The sequence below is a fragment of the Trypanosoma melophagium genome (assembly GCF_022059095.1).
Source record: "Trypanosoma melophagium isolate St. Kilda chromosome Unknown ctg18segment0, whole genome shotgun sequence".
In the NCBI taxonomy this organism is placed as follows: Eukaryota; Euglenozoa; class Kinetoplastea; order Trypanosomatida; family Trypanosomatidae; genus Trypanosoma; species Trypanosoma melophagium.
This window is the reverse complement of record NW_027125147.1, coordinates 104,794-128,329: the sequence shown is the minus strand read 5'-3', so window position 1 is coordinate 128,329 and position 23,536 is coordinate 104,794. Positions and strand designations below refer to the sequence as shown.

The 23,536-nt window shown below is 41.3% G+C and overlaps 6 protein-coding genes across 7 annotated transcripts; all 6 read left to right on the top strand.

Moving 5' to 3' along the window:
• Positions 1-295: 295 nt before the first annotated feature.
• On the top strand, positions 296-7,269 carry LSM04_006178 (uncharacterized protein; the record flags this gene model as incomplete). The annotated part of the gene is made up of 2 exons (XM_067331509.1): positions 296-7,133; positions 7,256-7,269. The coding sequence occupies 2 exons, from the start codon at positions 296-298 to the stop codon at positions 7,267-7,269; spliced, it is 6,852 nt and encodes a 2,283-aa protein (XP_067193140.1).
• Positions 7,270-7,582: 313 nt separating this feature from the next.
• LSM04_009122 (uncharacterized protein) lies at positions 7,583-12,991 on the top strand (the record flags this gene model as incomplete). Of its 2 annotated transcripts, XM_067331507.1 has the most annotated exons (2): positions 7,583-9,272; positions 9,564-12,991. In XM_067331507.1, the coding sequence occupies 2 exons, from the start codon at positions 7,583-7,585 to the stop codon at positions 12,989-12,991; spliced, it is 5,118 nt and encodes a 1,705-aa protein (XP_067193210.1). The 2 variants fall into 2 exon arrangements, with proteins under 2 accessions (XP_067193210.1, XP_067193211.1); XM_067331508.1 differs by lacking the exon at positions 7,583-9,272 and having other exon boundaries at positions 9,527-12,991.
• Positions 12,992-14,213: 1,222 nt separating this feature from the next.
• LSM04_006089 (DnaJ domain) lies at positions 14,214-15,401 on the top strand (the record flags this gene model as incomplete). The annotated part of the gene is made up of 1 exon (XM_067331506.1): positions 14,214-15,401. The coding sequence occupies one exon, from the start codon at positions 14,214-14,216 to the stop codon at positions 15,399-15,401; it is 1,188 nt and encodes a 395-aa protein (XP_067193136.1).
• Positions 15,402-16,296: 895 nt separating this feature from the next.
• On the top strand, positions 16,297-18,840 carry LSM04_001625 (AAA ATPase; the record flags this gene model as incomplete). The annotated part of the gene is made up of 1 exon (XM_067331505.1): positions 16,297-18,840. One exon carries the CDS (start codon positions 16,297-16,299, stop codon positions 18,838-18,840), a length of 2,544 nt encoding a protein of 847 aa, XP_067193022.1.
• Positions 18,841-19,742: 902 nt separating this feature from the next.
• On the top strand, positions 19,743-20,954 carry LSM04_008712 (Mg2+ transporter protein; the record flags this gene model as incomplete). Its single annotated transcript, XM_067331504.1, has 1 exon — positions 19,743-20,954. The coding sequence occupies one exon, from the start codon at positions 19,743-19,745 to the stop codon at positions 20,952-20,954; it is 1,212 nt and encodes a 403-aa protein (XP_067193197.1).
• A 998-nt stretch (positions 20,955-21,952) lies between these two features.
• On the top strand, positions 21,953-23,257 carry LSM04_005262 (Mg2+ transporter protein; the record flags this gene model as incomplete). Its single annotated transcript, XM_067331503.1, has 1 exon — positions 21,953-23,257. One exon carries the CDS (start codon positions 21,953-21,955, stop codon positions 23,255-23,257), a length of 1,305 nt encoding a protein of 434 aa, XP_067193114.1.
• Positions 23,258-23,536: the final 279 nt, after the last annotated feature.

Here is a 23,536-nt window from a genome sequence, read left to right as displayed (position 1 = left end):
AACTATAACACATGTTATGTAGTTCTTGTTTTTTCCCTTTGTGCTTGGGTAGAGATGGGAGCTGTACTGTCTTTTTGTTTCTTATTGTCTCTCTGCAAAGAAGAGAAGAGAGGTGATTTAATAGGAGGGTACATACGCATATTCATATATCTAGAGAAGAAGAGAGAAGCAGCACCTTCTGCTGCAACGAGACGAAACGAAAATAAGAATAACACAAAGAGGGAAACGTTAGAGAAAAGGAAAAAAAAAGTTGATCACACCAAACAGTTGTAACATCATTCTGTAAAGGACGCTGATGATTCTCACACTTGTGGAGGTGCAACACGTAGGGGTACAACCAGAAGAAGCTTTACAGTGTGGAGCCCATACAGAAGTGAATGAACACCAGGAACTACATGTACAAGATAAGGAAACTCGTAACACTCTGCAGTGCAGCAACGGTGCGTACCATTTGTCATTTTCTGCTCCACCCAGTATAGAAGTAGTCTCATCTACCGAGCTGAGCGATGAGACATCTGCAAAAGGTATCATGCGAACCGCGTGTGTGATCAACAAAAATCTGCGGGATCTTGTCTTTACTGTAAGTCAAAAACAACAGGAACAAGAAGAAGGGTTTATAAGGGCAGATACAACCTACAAAGACTTGGCCTTAGTCTGCGCTATCTGGTTCCGTGAAAACTTGTCAGTATTAAAAGAATGCGCAAAACGAGGGGCGTCAGAAAGTTCTTCCACAGATGGTTCATCCTCGTTTGCTCTTTCTGCACTATCAAGCAGTGAAAGTGACAGCAGCAGCAATGCCGTTGACATTTTTACGGGGAAAGTCAATTGGAAGCTTCTCGCTGAAGGAAAAGTTATGGTCATGAAGTATGGCCCACAAAAGGTGGAGTGTGTGCTGAGTGAAGCTGGATTAAAGTACGGTGTGAATTCTGTGTCCATTACGTTTTTCGTACTGCCGCGTTTGGAATGTACTATGGAGGAAAAAACGTCTTTAAAGCAAACTATCGAGAAAAGTATTGATCATCTGAGACCTTTGATAGCATATGAGACTTCTGAAGTTTCTTCTGCCATAAAAGTGCCTTCCTTAATAGTTGCTGATGATTCCGTGAATCATTCTACTGCTCCTTCTTCTGTTGCTGCTGTTGCTGCTGCTGATAAGGATGTGGTTGATTCTCACTTCAGTTCCTCCGCTGATAAGATAGATGTAAATACAGTACATTATGTAGAAGGTTCTCTCATTAAAGTGTTGCCTAACGACACTGCAGGGGATTTCGAGTGTATTGCACAGCACACTGATAGTAGTGTTCGGTGGTTGCTGTTTGTTGAGATGTCACCCTGGTACGGCAACGTCTCTACACAACATAGCTGCGATAGGGATACATTAGCAACTGGAATAAAAGCACTGAACAGTATTAATATTAATAATAATCATAATAATCATAATAATAATGGTTCTATTGTTGGTATCGCTAGGGATAGTGTATGTCGATTAACTCTTTGTGGTGCACATCGCCGTGTGCTCGCGTGCGGTTCTGTTTTCTGTAGTTCCCTCTGTTCCCGCAGCGGTTGCACAGACGTTGTGATTGCAGTGGGCGACGCCATTCTTGCAGCTAGCGTTGTATCGCTGCAACTACAGGTACTCCTTCCAGTCTCTGCAGACTACACTAGCAGTGATAATAATACTAATAATAATAATAATAATAATAATAATAATAATAATAATAATAATAATAATAATAATAATAATAATAATAATAATAATAACGACCACTACAGTAGTAGTAGGATCAATGGAGGGTATAATACTAAAGGATGTCTTTCGACTGTAGGAGAAGAGAAGTTGCTGCGGTGGACACCCGTTGCTGCGTCCCAACTGTTGCCCATTGCTGATCTTCTTGCTTCATCTACTGCCGTTTGTGTACATTTACTCCCACTGTGTAAAACAGAAGATGCGACATTTACATTCGCTCTTCCGTTTCTTACTGGTTTGCAGTGGGGAATAAAAGTATACGTGGCATTAGCACAAGCACCAAAAGTGGTGGGAGCTGCAGATGAGAGAGAATGGATGAGAGCACAAAAACGTGCGGCTGCTCCTCTTAATAGAACACTACCTCAATGGATGGGTTTTCATTATTCACAGCAAAACCAGAAGATGACATTACGCGGAACAGCAATATGTTCAGTTGTGCTGCATGTCTCTGTTGCAGTACTAGAGCATTTATCCCATTACGTGGATTGTGGGGCGATCTATCCTTTAATCACCCTCTCTGTGAGTGGAGGACGCGAACTGTTGCTTGAAACGATAGGAGATAATAAAACCATAACTTGTAATTGTCATGACAATATCACTACTGCTGCTCATGATGATAATGATAATAATGTTGCTGAATGTATGAATCATTACACGGCGAATGAGGAACTTCGACGGGCTCCTGTTATGTCCTTTGATACTCGAATACACGTAACATTTGATGAAACACATCCTGTGGTGCTTTTAACATTACATAGTCCTGTTGCACCAGAGGTGGTGTATGGCCGTGCTGTGTTTTCTCCATTTATGTTCTCAGAACAGCAGGAAGGACGTTTGTGGATTCCACTTTATAGCGATGATAATGTATCTGTGAATGCAAACAAACATGAAAGTGAAGTTGTACCACTAGGAGGATCAGGATGGATTCATTGCAGTTATACATGTGTATCCACTGCAGAGAAACATTATACATTATCTACCAGTTGTGTGGCTGATCGTGAGTTACTGCAGCATCCATTGCTGTTCGCCGCTCCTCTCTCACTAGCGAAGTACATGGCATCTCCCTGCTTTACGATCCCAATTCAGTGGAATTGTCTGCAACTATGCATTATGAAAGCGGCTGATTTAAGCAGAGGGTTAACACATGTAAAGAGAAGCAATATCGATAACGATAACAATACAAACCATAATAACAGAAACCGTGTTTACGCCAAGGCACATATGATTCCTCCACCCAACAACAATAACAACACATTCTATATAAATCCCATCACAACCGCAGCCATTACAACATCATTTGCAACTCCTGTAGTACTCTCTGATAATCCATGTTGGAACACTACGGGTAATTTGACTGTAACTTCAAATACAACACACCTGTTCATTCAGATTTTTAACAGTGATGATGACGATGTGTCTCTAACAGATATTGAATGTGTAGGCGTTATTAATATTCCCCGCATCGCTACTTCATACTTCTGGACTACTATATCAGGTGAGGCGTGGTTCCCTATTGTGGCTACACGACAAGATACGCCACAATACCGTGGAGCTGTACTGTTGCGTTGGTGCTTTAGTAGTAATAGTACTATTATTAGTAACAGTAGTACGAACAGTAACAATAGTGTTCATTATAGTAGAATCTGTACTGCCAATGAGAGTAGTAACAGAAATAGCACCAGTGGAAATGAACAACGCGAGCGGGCATTACGAGTTGTTGGTGAGAGTCTTCGGCCTAATTGGTTTCTACCACTGCAAACACAACATTGTGGTTTATATTGGCTGCAGTTACACCAGTTAGAACTCATGTGGCCGTGGCTGGTGCACTGCACATCATGGACTGCACCCTTTTCATCTAATTTAACCCGACAGCCTGATCTATTTATACAGATCTCTTCAGGTCACTATACACATGAAGTAATGATGTGGCCATTTGTGAATACTTTGGTCGATAATACCAATACTAATAATAGTAATAGAAATAATGTTGCTACTTCTTCTGTATTTTTTGTGAGAGCGCATGAGTCGGTTTGTTTACCACTGGCAGACCGCATTAGTGTAACAGTGTGCCACCGGTACAAGAGCAACAAGAGTCATCATTTCTCGCTCTTCAATCCACTACCCATAGGTAGTAGTGATCATTATAAGAAACCTAGTGATGTTGATAAGGATGAAATAGTTGTTCTTGGTGTTGGTCAGATTCTCTTATCGAGAGATGACCAATGTGATTTTCTCACATGCCAGCATCACCGCCACGCAGTGATTTGTATTGATCCATGTGTTGTGCAGCCACACTGTAGTATACAATCTGGACTCGCCATCGCGCGGATCTCCGCAGCTCGCGTGGCTCAACAACAAAAAGAAGAAAAAGAAGAAAAACAACAACAGCGATGGACATGGGCCTTACCACAGTTCCCTACTGTAGTGCGTTTGTCGTTGGGTTGTGTTGTTGTGTTGGGTGATAGATATCAACAGTCATCATCGCGGGAAACATCGCCGCGTTGGATCGTTGCTGTTAATGAGAGAGCGCGTGGTATTAGTAATAATAATAGTGGTAATGATATTACAGTACATTTACCAGTGGTTCTCAAAGGCAGAAATGTCCCTCCTGGTGTAATGGAGACTGGAAAAGCAAACACAAGAATAAAAACAACAACAACAACAACAACAACTAGATCAGTAGATGATGTGATGTACCAAGACAGTAGTGATTGTTTATATTTACATTGGCCTTCTCTACCACTTATGATGAAGCGACATCATCGTCAACCACTACCAATAATTGAACTTTTACTTTCTCGAATCATGACAGATGCTTCATCAGAAACTGATATCGCGAGTGTAGGGTTTGTAGGTTCTGTTACACTTGACTTATCTTGCTGTTTCAAAGAGAATAAGGGGACGGAGTTATATGCGCTGTATCCCTCATTTACATCACATAAATCTACCGAAGGTGATGATATGATTGGTTGCGTGGAATTACACTACATGCACAACTTTGTCAAACAAGACGTTGATGATGATAATGTGAGTGATGGCGACGATATGGGAGACAAGGAGTATGGGCAACCATCTAGAAACTTGGAACAACACCAAAAACAAGAATTGTTTCTACTGAAAGTTGTACAGGCACGTTATTTGCCACGGGAACCACTATTGCCATTGTCTTTGCAGAAGGAAAAAGAAAACCTCCTCTCATCATTTGTGGTTGGTGTTGGGAATACATCATGGCACACACAAACAGAAAAAGGCATGACACCTCACTTTGATACTCGAATGGTGTTTGAATGTCATATAGCAACGGAAACAGAAAAAGAAGCGGCTGGTAAATGTATTCAGAATAAAGTATTGGAAGTTCGATTACAGATGTTGCCCGAGTTAAGTCTTAAGAACACCACTACCACTACCACCGGCCACAACTCTGATATTGATAATAATAATAATAATAATAATAATAATAATAATAATAATAATAGTATTAGCAGCCATGACAATAGTAGTAATGGTAGTAGTCTTGATACTTTAGAATCGGGGTTAGCACCGTTTATAACACCATTTGCCATGCTGCGATTGCGTTATTCTGATTTCCCTCCCGCTGGTGAAATGTGTTGTGGTCGTTGGATTCCACTGTTTGGATTAGATGCTGAAATGGGCGGTGTGTGTGTTATTGTGGGGGAAGTACTTATTCAATGGGGATGGTTTACGCGTGCTAGTTGGGATCATATACTGCCATTATCCGTAAGGACATTAACTCCACCATTCCCAGCGGAAAAAAAAGAAAGCGAAGAAAAAGGAAAAGAAGAAAAAAATGAGGAGATGTACAGGAGAGAATATGATATGTTAACATTACAAGACATGAAAGAAACAGCAAGAGTAGAGGAAACAAGAGAAGTTGTACATGATTCAACGTCTATTCCATCCTTTCCTCTCTACGCAGCATTGCAGATTCATGACTTTGTACCACTGTGTGATTCTCTCCTTAGTGAGATGCAGAAGAGCGATGAACAGACATCATGTGCTCTCATGGTCTGCATAGAGGAGGAGGAGGAATGTGATTTGACAGAAACACCCTTTTCCGTTTCTTCACAAGACGTAGGGAAAAAGCAGCAAGAAAACGAAAAAGAAGAATATCAATATCATTATGAAGAGGTTGGTGGAGTTGGGGCGAGATATGGGGCCCGCACGGGTGTGGCTGTGTTTAATCCCACACAAGGACGTTGTTGTTGGATGGAGTTATGTTTCATGCCTGCAGTACGTACAGAGAAAGAGGAAAGCACATGGTTTATTACATTACGGCGTTCTTCTTCTGCTGCTAATGGAGATAATTCTACTTTTTCTAATGTATTGGGTTGTGGTCGTTTGCGTTTATCTGAAGTGTTTGCACGTGCCGTTATCGCCGTGCCGATATTTCCTCCTCCTCTTGTTAATGTTAATGTTAATAATAATAATAATAATAATAATAATAATAATAATAATAATAATAATAATAATAATAATAATAATAATAATAATAATAATAATACACAACCGTGTGGGGTATTAACGATTACATTTATGCAGTCCACACTGTACAGGTATGGGGCTACGACCGTCTTAAAAAGACAAACACAGGAATGTTTAGAAAATACCACTAGTAGTATTAGAAGGGGTGATAATGATGATAATGGAAAGATATGCGGTGAAAATGCGGAGAGTAATTTGCATGGGAATCATTCCTTTACGATAGATGATAATTTAGATATGCAGAAGCAGCAATCACAACAACAAGAACTTCTTTTAATGAAATTCACTGTAGATAGTGTAGAAATACATGGTCGTCATATCCTACCAACTGATAAAGACTTGGAACTCTCTTTGAGAACGGAGGTGGGATGGAGAAATAGAGAAACACATCAATGGACATATTTAGATAGTCATTCTTCCTCAATAGATAATAAGAAAATATGGAGCGCTACTGTATCTGTGCAGAAATTCTCTACGATAGAAGTTTATTTACATCGTATGACAACAATGGGACTGACTGGTTGTATAAAGAGAGAAATGCAGCCCATACGTGGACGCTTCGTACTATTACAAGACTCTACAGTATTTAGTGAGAAAATGGGTGGATCTTTCCTTGTAGAGTTAATGCAGTACACCTCACGCTTGACAAATAATAATAATAATAATAATAATAATAATAATAATAATAATAATAAGAATAATAATAATAAAAGAGATGGTACATGGATTCCTGTTGGACGACTGTATATCTCATGCATAAAGTTGGCACAGTCAAGTCTATTGTATGATCCCCGTACACTCTTCTTCACACACGTCCTTCACGCTGAAGTGACTGAACTTCTCGGTGTTGTTTGCGCTATTCCTCATGGAAATAGGCGAAAAGGTAACAAGAACAGGAAAGACATTAGAAAGCTTAGAAGGAATGATGAACCTTTTATTTATATAGAGTTAAAGTGTGGTGGGGAAAAGGCGGAGTCTTCGTTACTTGTCCCACCTACGGTAGAGCTAAAGAAGGATAATGAGAATGATCCAATAAATAATAATAATAATAATAATAATAATAATAATAATAATAATAATAATAATAATAATAATAATAATAATAATAATAATAATAATAATAATAATAATAATAATAATAATAATAATAATAATAATAATAATAATAATAATAATAATAATAATAATAATAATAATAATAATAATAATAATAATAATAATAATAATAATAATAATAATAATAATAATAATAATAATAATAATAATAATAATAATAATAATAATAATAATAATAATAATAATAATAATAATAATAATAATAAAAAGAGTGTTATGACGAGTACAGTTTATAATTATACTATTGACAGTTTATCCAGACCGCTTGTGTTTATGGATTGTTATCCTGATCGAACTAATAATGAGACGGTGGAGTTGTCCCTCTCATTACATCTTCTTCACCAAACAGATATTTCTGCAAATACCGGTGATAAACTTACCGAAATGCTTCTTATTGGTGAATGTGTGGCCCATATACCAACGACGAAAGAACTAGACACGATGGAAATCAAAAATAAAAGAAATGTGGAAACACAATGGGTACCAATAATGGGCGTAGGTGAAGAAAACAAAAGAATGGCATATGCACATTTACGTTATGTGTGGTTATATCCCATTGTTACTGTTGGTACGTGGATTACTTGCATTCGACTACGTCAGACACAACAGTCGTGTGTGTCTCTGCAGGATCCGTTTCTTCTCTTTTTCATGAACTTTCCAAATGGGACAACGTGTCAGTTAACGCTTAATATCTTTTCTGATATTGATAATAATAGTAATAATAATAATAATAATAATAATAATAATAATAATAATAACAATAATAATAATAATATCCTACACCCCATACACTCTCCTACGCCGACTATTCATACAATGAAGAATATAAACAATATAAATAATAGTCGTGTGTGGTCCTTCGCATCTCTGTTGCTGCCAGTTGTGTGGCCGCTGGGGGCGTCTGTGCAACGCGTGGAACTGCACGATCGTGTGGCCGCTGGTTTAACACGACACGTTGGCACACACAAGTGGACCGCAGACGACTCGGCACTACTTATTTCTATTGAAGAGAGAGAAACTAAAGAAATGTGTGATGAAACAACAGAAATAAAAGGAAAAAGAGAAGGAAGAGGATGGATGGATAAAAGTAGTAGTAGTATTATTGAATCGTCTGCTGGACACTGGTTGGGTTTCACAAACAGTGGATATGAAGCGATGCTTGTGCGCTCTCTCCACTCGCCATTTAATAAACATGGAGTTGTGCATACAAACAAATATGTACCATTCCGTTGGTGGCCTGTTAAAGTCATACTGAATCACGCTATACCGAATTGTGATGTGGCAGCTTTGGGAGCGGGTCATTTGTTGATTACTTCTCGTTTGTCGCTTGGGCGATTGCAATCAACAGGAGAAAGAGGAAAAAGCAGAAGGACAAACACAACTTCAAGAGATTATTGGGAATGGGAGGAATTAGAAGGTGAAGTGAATGCCACACAAATTGCGGTGGATTCATCTAATGCAACAGTGACAGCCACATGGAGGATGAATATGAATATAAATATGGTGATAGATAATGATACAGGTAACAATAGTCACAGTTCTGGATTTGTTCACTATATTGATCTGGAAGAACTACGGAGTGGATCTATGCAGTATGCTGTTCGGGTGAATATTATTTGTCAAACACGATGTACTTCCCTAACCACGGATGAATTGTCACGATCAAAAGAAAAATCAACATTAACCGAAACAACAGCGGATAAATACTATGGGGTACATACATCGGTATTTACATTAAATGACTCTTGTCATGATGTTTCTGGAGAAGTTCTGCTTACACTCACGGAGAGTAGTGAACCTACAGAGATGAGAACATCTTCCCCAGAATGTGGGAACTCGCATCTTACCATGGCCTGGTCAATTGAACATGATAGAATGATCAATGTATTACCAAAAACACAGAATAGTAATAATAATGGCGGTAATAATAATAATAATAATAATAATAATAATAATAATAATAATAATAATAATAATAATAATAATAATAATAATAATAATAATAATAATAATAATAATAATAATAATAATAATAATAATAATAATAATAATAATAATAATAATAATAATAATAATAATAATAATAATAATAATAATAATAATAATAATAATAATAATAATAATAATAATAATAATAATAATAATAATAATAAATCTGTAATGAGACTAAATGATATGTTGCTCCGTGCTTTAAAAGAGAAGAGTAACAGAGTTCCTGGTATGTGCAGAAGTGTACGGTATACCCCACAACTACCATCGTGGCAAATCACATTTATTGAAATCTGTGAATTGCCAGTGGTACTTACAACTTTAAATAGTAATAACAGAACTAGTGCTATTGCTACGAGTACTAATCCTAATAGTAGTGGAGTTGGTGTTTATCCCAGTGTGCCTGTTTTACTTCACGTCTCTGCAGAGAAACTCCCACACCGCCGTCGACCTTCTCCACATCTCCACAGCTCTATAAAACGAAAAGAAAAGGCAGACATGCGTACACTGCCTGTAGTCTCTACAACTGCAGTTCCCATGTCTCCTTACTGTTTATTGCCACGACGACCACTCTACACACTTCGCATGGATCCACATTGGTGTATTACACCACCGCAGTGGATGGACCATCGCCGTCCATTACGCCTCACTGTATGGCAATTACTATCCGATACAGCCAAACTAATATGTGTGCTGGGATCTTTGCGGGTGGATGCCGTACTGCGAGAGGCTTTTGCGCAACTGCATAGTAATAGTCAAAGTGATGGTCGTGATTCAACAACCGCATTGGCAGAGGTGGTAACGGATTGGCATTTACTGCAGTGTGAAACACTTCAACAGGAAAATGTGGGACACATACGATTAGGACTCCGTCCTGTCGTATATACACCAGCATGTAAACGTCAACATGGTTATAGTAGATTATCGGTTTGTATGGAGGTGCGGCATGTTTCTCTTATTTCTCCAAACTCTGTGGAACTATTACGTGGTAATTATCGTCTGGGATTAGTGTTTTGTCCGGCAGGTAATTTTAGTGCATTGTCGTGCAGTACAACACTTCTGGGTAATAATAATAATGATAATAATAATTCTATGGTTGGGGTGGATACTACGAATACTACGACAGGGATGAATGACCTTGTTGTTAGTTGTCATGATGATGGAAACGTTTCGCAAGAGTTAGTGGCACTCACACCATTGCACACACTCTTGTTAGAATCAAATGATTTGAATGGGAACGGGCAATGCGATAATAACACTAGTAATGAGAATTGGTTGGGAATTGACATCCTCTTAGTAGAATACAAGGGAAAAGAAGAAAATAGGGATGATATTGTTGGTGGTAATACACTACATGATGATACTGGAGGTATTACACCTGAGGACTTTATACGTGTATTATCAATTGAACGAATTGATCTACGGCAAATTTCTCATATTATTCCTCAAAGTAATTCCCAAACGACAGAGGAGTCTTCTTTGTTATATGCGACTGCAGCTGCTGATGATTTTACGGTATTGTTGTCAAGTGAAAGTACCTCGGATGTTATTAGCGTCCGTCTACATGCCGTTGTACTCCCAATAAAGGAGGAAACTACACCTATACAAAAGGATGATCAAACCACGTCTCGTATGACTTCGCAATTCTTTTGTGTTGCTGCTGATGGATATAGTGAAGATAAGGCCATGTGCAGTGGTGTAACTTATGCAATAGCTGGAAAAGTATACCGAGTCGGTATGAAAAAGGTACTCGAATGGGATTCCCGTGATTTACAGCACGTATGTTTTCATGCTTCTACAGGGGCTGTGGCCTTTAGTACACCAAAGATGTACTTTAGATGGAAAACACTGGGAATGAAAAAGAATACATCACAATTATCATTATCATCATCTAAATCAATGGGATTAGTAATAACACCAGAAGAAAAAGAAGAAAAGGCAAGATGGATGCGTTTTCTTCCATGTTACGATCCTCATATTCCTCGGGTTGGATACACAACGTGGTTGTATGAAAACCGGTACATTGTGGTAGATGGTGGTTGCTACACAACGACGGAAAGAACAACAACAATAAGAATAAGAAAGCCTCAACCACCTGGAGAAAGTGGGTGGAAAAAGAAACGTTGTAGAAGAAGAAGGTTTACAGATCAATTAGCCGTTAGTGATAGAACAATACAGCCTATCTGCGCCGGGTCTCATGATCTCCTGGTCTACGACATGCAGGAACACAGTTGGCATGTTATTTTTACATCAGAGGAGATTGAAGGAAAGAGTGTAAGAACTTGGAAATGCAGTAAAAGCAACAGTAGTATTAGTAACAACAATAACAACAACGAAAACAGCGAAAACACTCTTAATGGTACTGAGAAGGTTCAGTTTCATCGTGCTTTCCACTCTGCTGTGATGATTGATGAGAAGGTGTGGTGTTTTGGTGGTTCTTTTGCTCCACAGGGTATTTGGAATAAAGGAACTAAAAGTGATCCCCACACTGAAGATACACAGCAACAGCAAGAGGAAGAAAAATACGAGGACGAAAAAAAAGAACAAAAGATGAAGGAAACCAATACAAAAGAAACAATAACTGTAGCGTTGGAAGAAAGAAATGTCAATAATAAACAGACTTTTGTTGAACAATTATGTTTTGAATCTTGTATGGTTCTTTCTAATCGCTTGACGTGCCTGCATCTTCCCACGCGACAATGGAGTACAGTGATACCGATACAAGAGCAGAAACAAACGATTGATCAGATAATAAATTCTGAATCACGGTTTTGCTCTTCCTCTTTCTACTCCAAGAGTAAAGATTTTTCTGTTATTAAGACACCGCTTACATCTGCACCACCACCAATGGCCTGTCACTCAGCTGTAGCATGGAATAAAGATATGTATGTATTTGGTGGATTGCTAGAGAAAATGCAAGATGGTAATGACAAAAAAAGTGTGGTTATACTCAGTGATTCACTTTATGTATTTCACACCATTCGTCTTAAATGGTATGTACTCTCACCATCTCCTGTAATAGATGGTAATTGTGATTCTATGAGCATTACCGGTAGTGAGAGAGAAAGAAGTGTTCGGAATTGGCCTTGTGCACGTTATGGCCATGCTGCTGCGGCTGTACCAGAACATCCTCAAGGTGCCTTTGTTATCTTTGGTGGGTCTACTTCTCTTTTGGGAGATGGTAAATCTTCTTTTTCTTTTCCTTCTGATACCGCACTGTTTCACTGTGCGTTTGATGAGCTTCTTTGGGTTTACTACGCAAATCCTGGATATTGGCAGAGAATTTGTGTGCCGTCATCTGTTCCACTTACGTGGCGTGCATTTTCCACCATTCATGTGGTGAAGTTATCGGGAGATCCATGGAATTCTTACACAGTGTTAGTAGCAGGAGGAATCAACTCAAGATATGTGGAACAGTATTATCAGCAACAACAGAGAAAGAATAGGGATAATGAGAATGAGGAGAAGAAATTGCCAAGAGTTGTGGAAACAGAAACAGGAAAAAGGGGAATGACTGCTTCTTTGGTATCAGAAGAGGCAATGCGATGTATTATTTCCGCTGCACTGGTCTCTCCAATCTGTGGAACAGTGTGGTTCATGCTGGAGGAGAGAGGTATTGGTAGCGGTATTCAATAGACTTTCACACAAAGAACTAAAAGAAAGAGGAAGAGAGATGATTTGTATACTGATGTATAAAGTGCCCTTACTGATAACACTTGTTTTTGGTTGTTGTTGTTGTTCTTTGTTCCTATCTTGGGATGCTCTGATTCTATTAACTGCTACTATTTTTTTTTTTGTTTCTTTCTTCTTTTACCAGAGTTTCTAGCGGCCTAATACTGTTTATGTACTAGAAAATGGTTTAAGTAAGGATAGGAGGGGTTTCGGCTCTGAGACAGCTGTCGGAATTTTACGGATGTTTGGATTAATCCAAATAATAGGTGTTATACATTCTCTTGCAGTCCAGTTCTTCGTTGGAATACGAGTGTTGCAAAACTCTACGCCAACGTTACATTATTTCCTACCAAACATATACGGAAAACATGTTCTGTGTATATATTTGTATTGTAATCTCCCTTGGTAATGCTAAAACTCCGTTCCTTTCTCTAGGAGGTATTCAATAGGACTTAGTCGGACTTTTTTTTAAAAATATTTGATGGAACATCTATATCCAATAACAAACCTTCTTCTATCTTGTGGCTCTCTTGTTCCCTCCACACCCCTTTTTTAATAAAATATCTTTTTATCGATGTGAGTTATTCTAATAATAATAATAATAATAATAATAATAATAATTTTTTGTTATTATTTTTTTTTTTTTGTTATTCATGTTTCTCTTCTTCTTAAAGGGGGAAAAAAGGACAGAAGGGCTTTTCCTTCTTGGGCTGCTGTTTCTGCTGCGGCTATAATTGCGTAACACACCAGTAACACCAGATAACATATAAGAAAAGAGAAAAGAACCAAAATCTTGATATTGCATAAAAGGGGCTAAAAAAGAAAAAATAATAATAGCAACCAACAGCGTGTAGGCAGGTGCATATATAAAATAAAGGAAAAAAGCCTAAAGGAACAGGGATTCCAGAGGGGCTTATTGGGCAACCACTTTAAAACCGTTTTGCTGGTTTTTGTTTTCATTCTTTCTCTCTCTCTCTCTCTCTCTCTACGTGTTTTTTTTTCTTTCTGAGTGAGTGAGTATTCGAGAGGGAGAGAAGGAAGGGCGTGTGGGCTCTGGGAGTGAAGAACCAAGTGCGTTTCCAGGGAAGAAAGGCGGATTAAGTACAAGAGCGAGATAGAGAGAAAGAGTAAAGTAGTAAAAATAACAAAAATAGGAGCAGCGAGAAGAATACCTGAGTTTCCTGTAATGTGGCAGCGTGAAGGCTACACGACATGCGTTGATCCTTCCCGCCGTACTGCTAGTACCATCTCAAGACGGTTACTATTGCTCCTGTTGGCGTTCTTGCTAGTACTAGTTCAACTGCAGGGAATAGTCTCTGCGGCGGAAACCGATGGGGGCGAAGAAGATTTTTATGAGGTTCTTGGTCTTAGCAAGGAGCGTGATGATGCAAGTGAGCGAGATATTAAATCAGCATGGCGACGTCTTTCTAAGAAGCATCACCCTGACCTTGCTGGAGAGTCGCAACGGGAGTTGTACCAACGAATTCAGCGTGCTTATGAAGTACTTGGTGACCGCAAAAAGCGTAAGGTGTATGATATTCTTGGCGTTGACGGGCTAAAACGTTTTGAACAGCCAGAGGGTCAGCAACAGCAGCAGATGCATCCTTTCTTTGCTTTCTTTGGTGGTGGTGGTTCATCCCAGTCGGGGGATCGAGGCAAGAATGAGGATCTCCTTCTGCTTGTGCCGCTGGCGGATGTCTACACTGGGGCTGCCCACACGGTACGTCTTCCCCGCACCAAAATCTGCCGTGCCTGCCGCGGGAGCGGGGCCCACAGCCGGAGTGACCTGCAGCCCTGCAGCCACTGCGGCGGGACGGGCAATACTGTGCGGCGGGTGCAGCTGGCGCCCGGCTTTGTGCAGCAGTTGGCGCAGGCGTGCGGGCACTGCGGGGGGCGGGGGCGGGTGGTGCGGCGGCGGTGCGAGTCGTGCGGGGGGCGGGGGGTCGTGCGGGGGGCGGCGGCGTTGAGCGTCGATGTGGAGCGGGGGGCCGCGGAGGGCCTGCGCCTCGTCTTTGAGCTCGAGGGTGACCAGCAGCCCGGGCAGGTGCCGGGGGACGTCGTCCTCACCCTCGCCACCGCCCCCCACCCCCACTTCACCCGCGACGGCGACCACCTCACCACCACCGTGACGCTAACGCTGAAAGAGGCACTGCTGGGGTTTGAGCGGCGACTGACGCACCTCGACGGGCACAGCGTGACGCTCTCCGCTACGGGGGTCACACAACACGGGGATCAGCAGACCATCGAGGGGGAGGGGATGCCAAAACATCACGTCCCATCCGAGCGGGGGGATCTACGAGTTACATACCACGTGGAACTACCAAGTCTCCTCACCACAGCCCAGCGGGAGGCGGTGGAACGACTGCTGGACTAGGGTGTGGGAATAGAGAGAGAAACCGTTACAGAAGTGTCGTTCTTCCATCTTGTGTGTATGCTTTGCTGTTTTTTTCGCCTTCCTCACGTAGAAGAAGAAGGTGGGAGAGATTATAGTAGGGATGATGATGATGAGGGTAATGGATAATGATAATGGTAGTGATGGTGACTCCCGTTGCATTGTAGCCACAATACAGACAAACATGGAAGAAAAATATTAGCAGAAATTCGTTTGCGTCAAGAGTACCTTGTCATGTCATTTTCGAAGAACCATTAGTAGTAGTTAATAAATATAGTATTGACTGTACAAACGAGTCGAACAGTGTGCGTACTTGTGTTTCAGAGAGAGGTAGAGAAAATGACCATTACTGCCACTATTATTATTATTATTATTATTATTATTATTACTACTACTACTACTACTACTACTGTTATTATTACTACCAAATCTCATTGACGAAACAAAGGACTGAGCGAAGATTGTAACTCTTTATCTCTTTTTTGTTTCTTTTTTCTTTGCAGCAGTCTTATTGATGCTATTTCTGAGTGATATTTTATTTGATTCCTATTGGCTTCATTTTTTTTATTATTGTTTCTTATTTCCGTCTGTCTTGCTATCTTTTCCTCTCCCTCACTCTTTGTTTCTTGTTTCTCCATTTCCGATATGATGCATAGCGCTGAGAAAGCGAAAATAAGGGCAACATATTATTACCTAGAGTAGAACCGCCGTTAAGCGCAAGCGGCAAACCCTCATCAACCAGGAACTATTTAAAAGGGACAAAAAAAAAAACTAAAGAGAGAAAGAAAAAAAAGAGATAAAACGGATAGCAGCACAGTTTACACAGAGAAATACATCATATACAGAGAAAGAGAAATAAGGAAATTAAAGTGGAGAAATGCCAGGTGCTCCTCTCTTCGCTCTTACAGGTCGTGGGAATGACGTTAAACGAGCACGTGATTTGATTAACTCCATTGGTGGTGTGTTTGCAACAAGAGAAAGTGAAGCAGAATTTCTCGTGGTGTTAAAAGGCGCAGGACGGCGCAAAGTTGAAGAATTCTGCGAACAAGCAAAGAAACAAATGAGTACAGAAGCTAGCGGCCAGAATAGTGTTCTAGGTAGCAGCACCCATAATGTCGGGCGCTTATTGCTACTCGATATGCTTGAGGAGTGGAGCATGCGGGGAGCTGTGCCGCAGCGTCATGTAAGTATAGAGGATGTGGAGAAGATGAATCTCCTGCCTGGTGTGTCAACACTAGCATCATCATCATCAACATCAGTGGGGACAAGAGATGATCAAGGACGGCGTTCTTACAAGGTTCCTGAAGGGTTTTTAAAACGCTCTCGCTTAGTACTAGACGCGGAAGGCAATGCAGTAGATGAAGCAGACAATGCTGTAATTCTCAGAAATAATCGGAAACCAGCAGCATCAACACCAGTACAGAAGCTGTTATCAGCCTCACCTCCTGTACTTCTTTCTACTGCTGCTGCTGTTAGTCTTGATGATGCTCCTGATCCTCCTCAGTTTGAAAAACGCAGGAAGTATCAAACCTTACTGTTAGATGATGAGAGTCCACCACAAAAAAAAGAGGCTGTAGGGGTTAGGCCACTTGTGCCATCAAAGAATGAGGTTATAATTAATCCAATGCGAGCTGCATTTCACCAACGGATTAAACCTGACTGGGATACTTACTTTTCAGAGAGACCCACAGAAACTGAAGATATCAAGAAGGATAATAAAAATAAGAAAGAGAGCGCGAGTAACATTGGAAAAAACGGTCATAGAGAACCTCATGATAATTGTTCTGTTACTGCTACATCAAGTCCATCACTCTCTATGCGATCTTCAATAAATGGAATTCGACCACCAGAGAAGGTGCGGGAGAATACAACAACAGTTGTGTCAGACATCACAAAACAAAAGAAAAATGGAGTTGAATTGACGTTTGATTTCACAAGGTCTACGTCTCAAAATCGCTCAAGAGCACTTTTATCTGAGGTTAAAAAAAATAATAGTCACAACCCCACTAAACCCACTACTGTTGCAGTACATGATACAAAAAAAACGAAAACAGAACTGGAAGAAAAGCGGCGTATCCAACAACAACAACAACAACAACAAAAGAGGAAGAATAAACAAAAACAACCACAACATCAGAGTCATCAGGATCGTCCTACGACGATTGGTAAATCTTCTTTAGTGGATTCCCGTGATTCACGGCCAAGTAAAAAATCTCGCGATGATGTACCCTGTAGAAAGACTGGCAGTGGTGTACTAGCGAGTGATGGAACATTCGGAACTCCACCTCCACTTCCTCCACGTCCGAGTGACGTTGGTGTTACGCGTACCACAACAACGGTAGTGCCTACAGGACGAAGGACTGTAACTACAACTACATCATCTGGGCGCCCTTCCAAACCTTCTTCATCATCGGTATCGTCTACTTCTGCCGCTAATCGAACTAATAATTTGGACCCAATGTTACAACGTGTTAAAAAAAGTTCATATTGTAATGGTATTCCTGAAGAGACATGTGTGGCGGTACTACAGCAAGTTGTGGATCGTGCATGTCCTGTTAGCTTTAATAGTATAGCCGGCCTTGAAGTTTGTAAGCGAATATTGTACGAAGCAATCATTCTTCCTGCGAAGTGTCCACAACTATTTACAGGTCTTCGAAGACCATGTTCGGGACTTTTATTATTCGGACCTCCTGGTAATGGTAAGACACTTCTTGCCAGTGCAGTAGCAAAGGAATGTGGTACTACTTTTTTCAGTATCTCCGCTGCGGCAATTACTAGCAAATGGGTTGGAGAAAGCGAAAAAATGGTTCGGGCGTTGTTTGCTGTTGCGAGAGCATTATCACCAAGCACTATATTTGTTGATGAAATTGATGCTTTGCTCCAGGCACGCGGTAGTCAGCACGAGGGTGAAGGTTCTCGCCGTATCAAGACAGAGTTTCTTGTACAAATGGATGGGGCTGGTAATGACAACCACGAGGCACGCGTTTTAGTGATGGGAGCCACAAACCGTCCTTTTGATCTTGATGAGGCAATCATTCGACGATTTCCAAAACGTGTATTTGTGCCGTTGCCTGATTCGGCTGCACGTGAACAGATACTTAAGTCATTATTGAATACAGAAGAGACCCCTAACAACCTCACACCAGTAGCATGGCAACGTGTTATTGAGCTTACAAATGGATATAGCGGACACGATTTGCGGCAACTATGCGAAGAGGCGGCGATGATTCCAGTTCGTGAGTTACTCGCAGAGAAACTTCGAAATGGAGAAGACTTAGCTGAGCATGTTTTACATCACGATCTGCTACGACCGCTAACATTGCAGGATGTGGAAGTCTGCGTACAGGCTCGTCACCCCAGCTGCTGTCCCAAACAGTTAAAGACACTGGAAGAGTGGAGCGACACATATGGGTGCAAGTAGGCGACTTCATACATATTTGAGGAAGAAAGTTTCTTTTTTTTTATTTTTAAAATTATTTCTGGAGAAGCGGAGAGGGCAGAGGTATTCTTTATTCAATTATTTAACTTTTTCTCCACTTTCTCCCTTTTTTTGGCACTTTTTTGTGTTTCTTCGTATCTGTGTTTGCTTTTCTGTCGTTTGCCCTGTATTATTGTTATTATTATTATTTTGGGGGGTCTTGTTCTGTTCTTGTTTTCTGCGTTGACGTGGAACGCGAAGGTGAAAAAAAAATATATATAGGCCGACCTCAGGAGGGGAGAAGCATATAATTATGATAGGACCATTCGTCGTGTAGTCACCCTTTCTTGCACTCTTTTTCCGTCGTCTATGCTGCTCTTTCTATCTGAAGTATCTCTTTGGAGTTCTAAATGTGTGTCTGTGTCTGTGTTTGTTTTTGTTTACACATGAGAATAAGAAGGATGTTTTCTATCCTCTCCCTTCTGCGGGAGGAAGAGCATGAATGACCTCTCCTTTTCATTAAAAAAAAAAAAAAGAGCCCTGCAGCTGCTTCAAAAAGGGGAAAAAATATCCCATTAATATGTTTTTTTTCTATTTTTTTTCTTATGTTTTACACTGCAGAGGGGAAAATAAGGAATCGTATTCTAACTGTTTTTGGGGTACCAATAACAGTAACAATTCAAAAACGCAAGATAAAGTAGTTTACTTCTTGGTCGCCCACACTTGGGATTGAATGAGTGGCTAACGAAGACGAAAAACAAAAAGAAATACGTGCACCTTAACCGTAGAGGTTACGGACGCCAATTGAAAAAAAAAAAACGATAAAACTTGGGGTATTTCGACGCAGTATTAAACACGTCACCATAAAATCAAAGAACTAAAATAGGTCATCTAGCCCCCAAATAATGCCCAATAAAGTGGATTTTGCTCCCGTAACGGGGGACGCACATAGTATACCGCATTGTATCATTGTAAAACAATCGCCTGGAGAAACTGTAGAAGTTCAAAAGTTTGATTCACCTGAAGAGGCGCTATCATTTACACGAAAAATCTTTACTGCCCAGGAGCATTCTTTTATCTGGGTGGATCTGCAGGGGAGTGGGATGGAGCAGAACCGGCGTGTGCTGCAGCTGCTCTTTCCCGAGATGCAGGTGAGTCAGATGGAGGCGGTGCTGGCCTCCGACGCGGAGGATGTGGTGGAGCTGCAGCCGGTCCGGGGGCAATATCTCATTGGGAGTCTCGCGTGTGCGCGGCGGCGGGGGCGGGGGCTCTCCGCCATTCCCGCAGCCAGTGAGGAGGCGGAGAGGGATGCCGTATCGTGTTCGTTTGCGTGCAGTGAGCGGTGTCTGGTGACGGTGCACGCAGTCCCGTTTGTGGGTTTGGCAGAACTGCTGCGGCATGTGGAGGTGGAAGGAGGCCGCGAACAAAAAAGGAAAATGCCTGTGAGCCGTGAGTCTTGTAGGGCTGTAGAGGTCTTAAGAGGCTCTGCAGTTCTATGTGCACTCATATGCTTCGCCTGTGAGACATACCTCCCTGATCCGACCTCGCTAATTAGCGAAGTTGACTGTATTGATGAGATTGTGATGTTGGTTGCGCCCGGAAAACGTGATCAGGCTGATTTACTGCGCCGCGTTTCTGTACTGCGTCGCCGCATGGCTGCTGTGAATCGACAGCTGTATATGAAGGAGAAACTTCTGCAGGAACTAATGGGTCCCACGATGCGAACCACGTTCGTTTCGCGTGATCCGAGGGCTGTATGTGCCTATAGAGAGACACAGGGTAAACTCTCGCAGGTGCTGGAGCGTCTGGAGACAGCACGTGACACACTAAATCATGTTAATCTCAATTTTGTGAATGCTGTATCCATGCGTATGTCACAGACGTCTGCAAGGTTAGATAGAATGATGACTGTGCTTAGCCAAATTTCAACAGTTTGTCTCCCAGCCAATTTGCTTGCTTCGATCTTTGGAATGAATTGTAAAGTAGCGTGGGTAGCAGCAGAGTACGATAATTTGTATGCTTTTTGGGGTATTGTTGGCATTATATTGGTTTGGATGGTGATTTGTCTCTTCGCACCTGTACGGGATCTCTTCTTTTCCAAGGAAGACGAAGACTAATGGAGAGATTAGCCTTCAAGTGTATGGTTCTCTTTTTTTTTGCTGTAGGTATGAGGATTACCACACGATGTGGTGCGGTATCTCATTCGTTTTGAGATCGTAGAAGAATGCGAAACAAGAAAGAAAGGGTAATATGGAACAGTAAGAGCAGATAGAAGTAGCATGCCTTATTAAACAATATGGGGCCTTAAATAACTGATTACTTGTGGCTCAAAGGGTGATTGCCGCCCTTTCATTTTATTTTCTCCTGTACTGTAAGGGTGGTGTCAAACTTTATCCCCATTCTAATTTTCATTTCTTTTTAATATTGATAATATACAAATGCGCGCTTGTATGTCGAATCATGTGCTTCAGGATATCTATATCTCATTATTTCTATCTAGCCGTGAAATGTATGTGCCTTGTAGAGCAGTTATACTGTAGCGCACATCACGTGAATTCGTTAGGCGCATTAACAAAAATGCAAAAAGTATTGTTTGGAGTTTAAAACCATTTTTTGAGTCCATCCCTTCGAATAAGTGATATAATTATGTTGAGAATATTAAAGAAAACGTATTTTCAGTGTTCACTATTCTTATAATTATCTTTCTTATCATAACTAGTCTGTATTTCTTGTCCATTAACACATAAATATTGTTGTTGTTTTTTTTCTTCAAATATGTTTCAGTGGCAAAAACAAGTAGTTTCCTAGTTGCTTTTACTGCACATTAACGAAAAAGTTTTTTTCTGTACACTAAAAAATCAAAAAAAAAGGTAATACAGGACGGTGGCATCTTAAGAAGGGGTTTCTCTTTGGTATCTAATAGTTCTTTAAATTGCTCTGGTGAAACTAAGGGAACCACGAACGAATTCTTACTTTGAAGTTGCACTACCGTTTCCCCCCCCAAAAAGAGCAACTTTCTCCCTCTTTTTTGTCGGAGTGAATCGGGAGGTTAACATACTGGAGAGAGAGATTCGGAGAAAGAAAGAAAGAAAGAAAGAAAGAGCTATAAGGTGAAATGCGTGAGTTTAAAGGGGTTCCTGGGCTTGCAATGGAAGCGGAGTCAACGGGGGCGGCTGCGATGGGTGTGGTACAGGCGAGGCAGCGTTGCTTCGTTGTGAAGAAGATGCCGGGGGCTCCCAGCAGCACCACTGAGTTTGCCAGCCCATATATGGTGGCGGCATACATTGAGAGAGAACGACTGGGCGGGAACACACTGCCCGACGGCGGGTGGATTTGGGCGGATCTGCAGGGGAGTGGGATGGAGCAGAACCGGCGTGTGCTGCAGCTGCTCTTTCCCGAGATGCAGGTGAGTCAGATGGAGGCGGTGCTGGCCTCCGACGCGGAGGATGTGGTGGAGCTGCAGCCGGTCCGGGGGCAATATCTCATTGGGAGTCTCGCGTGTGCGCGGCGGCGGGGGCGGGGGCTCTCCGCCATTCCCGCAGCCAGTGAGGAGGCGGAGAGGGATGCCGTATCGTGTTCGTTTGCGTGCAGTGAGCGGTGTCTGGTGACGGTGCACGCAGTCCCGTTTGTGGGTTTGGCAGAACTGCTGCGGCATGTGGAGGTGGAAGGAGGCCGCGAACAACAAGTTTGGCAATTTCCTTTTACAGATAAGGGCTCGACGGAGGCTGGAAGTCCATTTGCCCCAGCGCCGGTTATGCAGATTATAACAAGTGCCACAATTCTGTGTACATTGGTGTGTTTCACCTGTGAAGCTTTTCTTCCCGACCCAACATCTTTACTGAGTGAGGTTGGTAATATTGATGAGATGGTGCTTCTGATTTCGCCCGGGCAACAGGATCAGGCTGATTTACTACGTCGTGTAGCCTTGCTACGTCGTCGCATTTCAAACTTTCGTACATCGCTATTCTTGAAGGAAAAACTTTTGCAGGAACTAATCGCTCCAACTATGCGCTCATCTTTTGTTGCAAAAGATCCTGCTGCTGTGCGTACATACAAAGAGGCACTGGAAAAGGTTATGCAGGTATCAGAACGACTTGATGACACGCGTGACATGCTAAATCAGGCAAATTTGAATTTTGTGACAGGTGTTTCAATGCGTATGTCTCAAGCATCAGCTGGACTGGATTTTAAAATGTCAATACTGAACCAAGTAGCAGCTGTTTGTCTTCCTATAAATCTTGTTATTTCGATATTTGGAATGAACTGCAAGGTCCCGTACATAACCGATCAGAATGATACCCTTGTTCCTTTTGGCTGTATTTGTGCTGGACTTATACTATGGACGATTCTTTGCTTAACGCCATTATTCCGTGAAGCCCTTCGAGGAGCAAAAGCAAGTGCGATTGCGCCATGTGAGTGAAAAAAATGTTTTTTATTGTTTATTATTTTTGTACTTTTCTCTTTTTGGGTAGCGAGACGCACAAGTATTATATATATATATATATATATATATATATGCTTTCTTTGGACCTGGACTGGAGGAGGAAACAGATGTCGCAACTGGTAATGCTCCAAGAGTTATAAGGGTAGGTCTCATTTAACCACCTTTTTTCTGTCTTTTTTTTTGGTTTCCCTTGGCAGAATAGGATACGCTACCGTGTCTTTCCCGGGAACAAGAGATATATTCCTATATATGTAT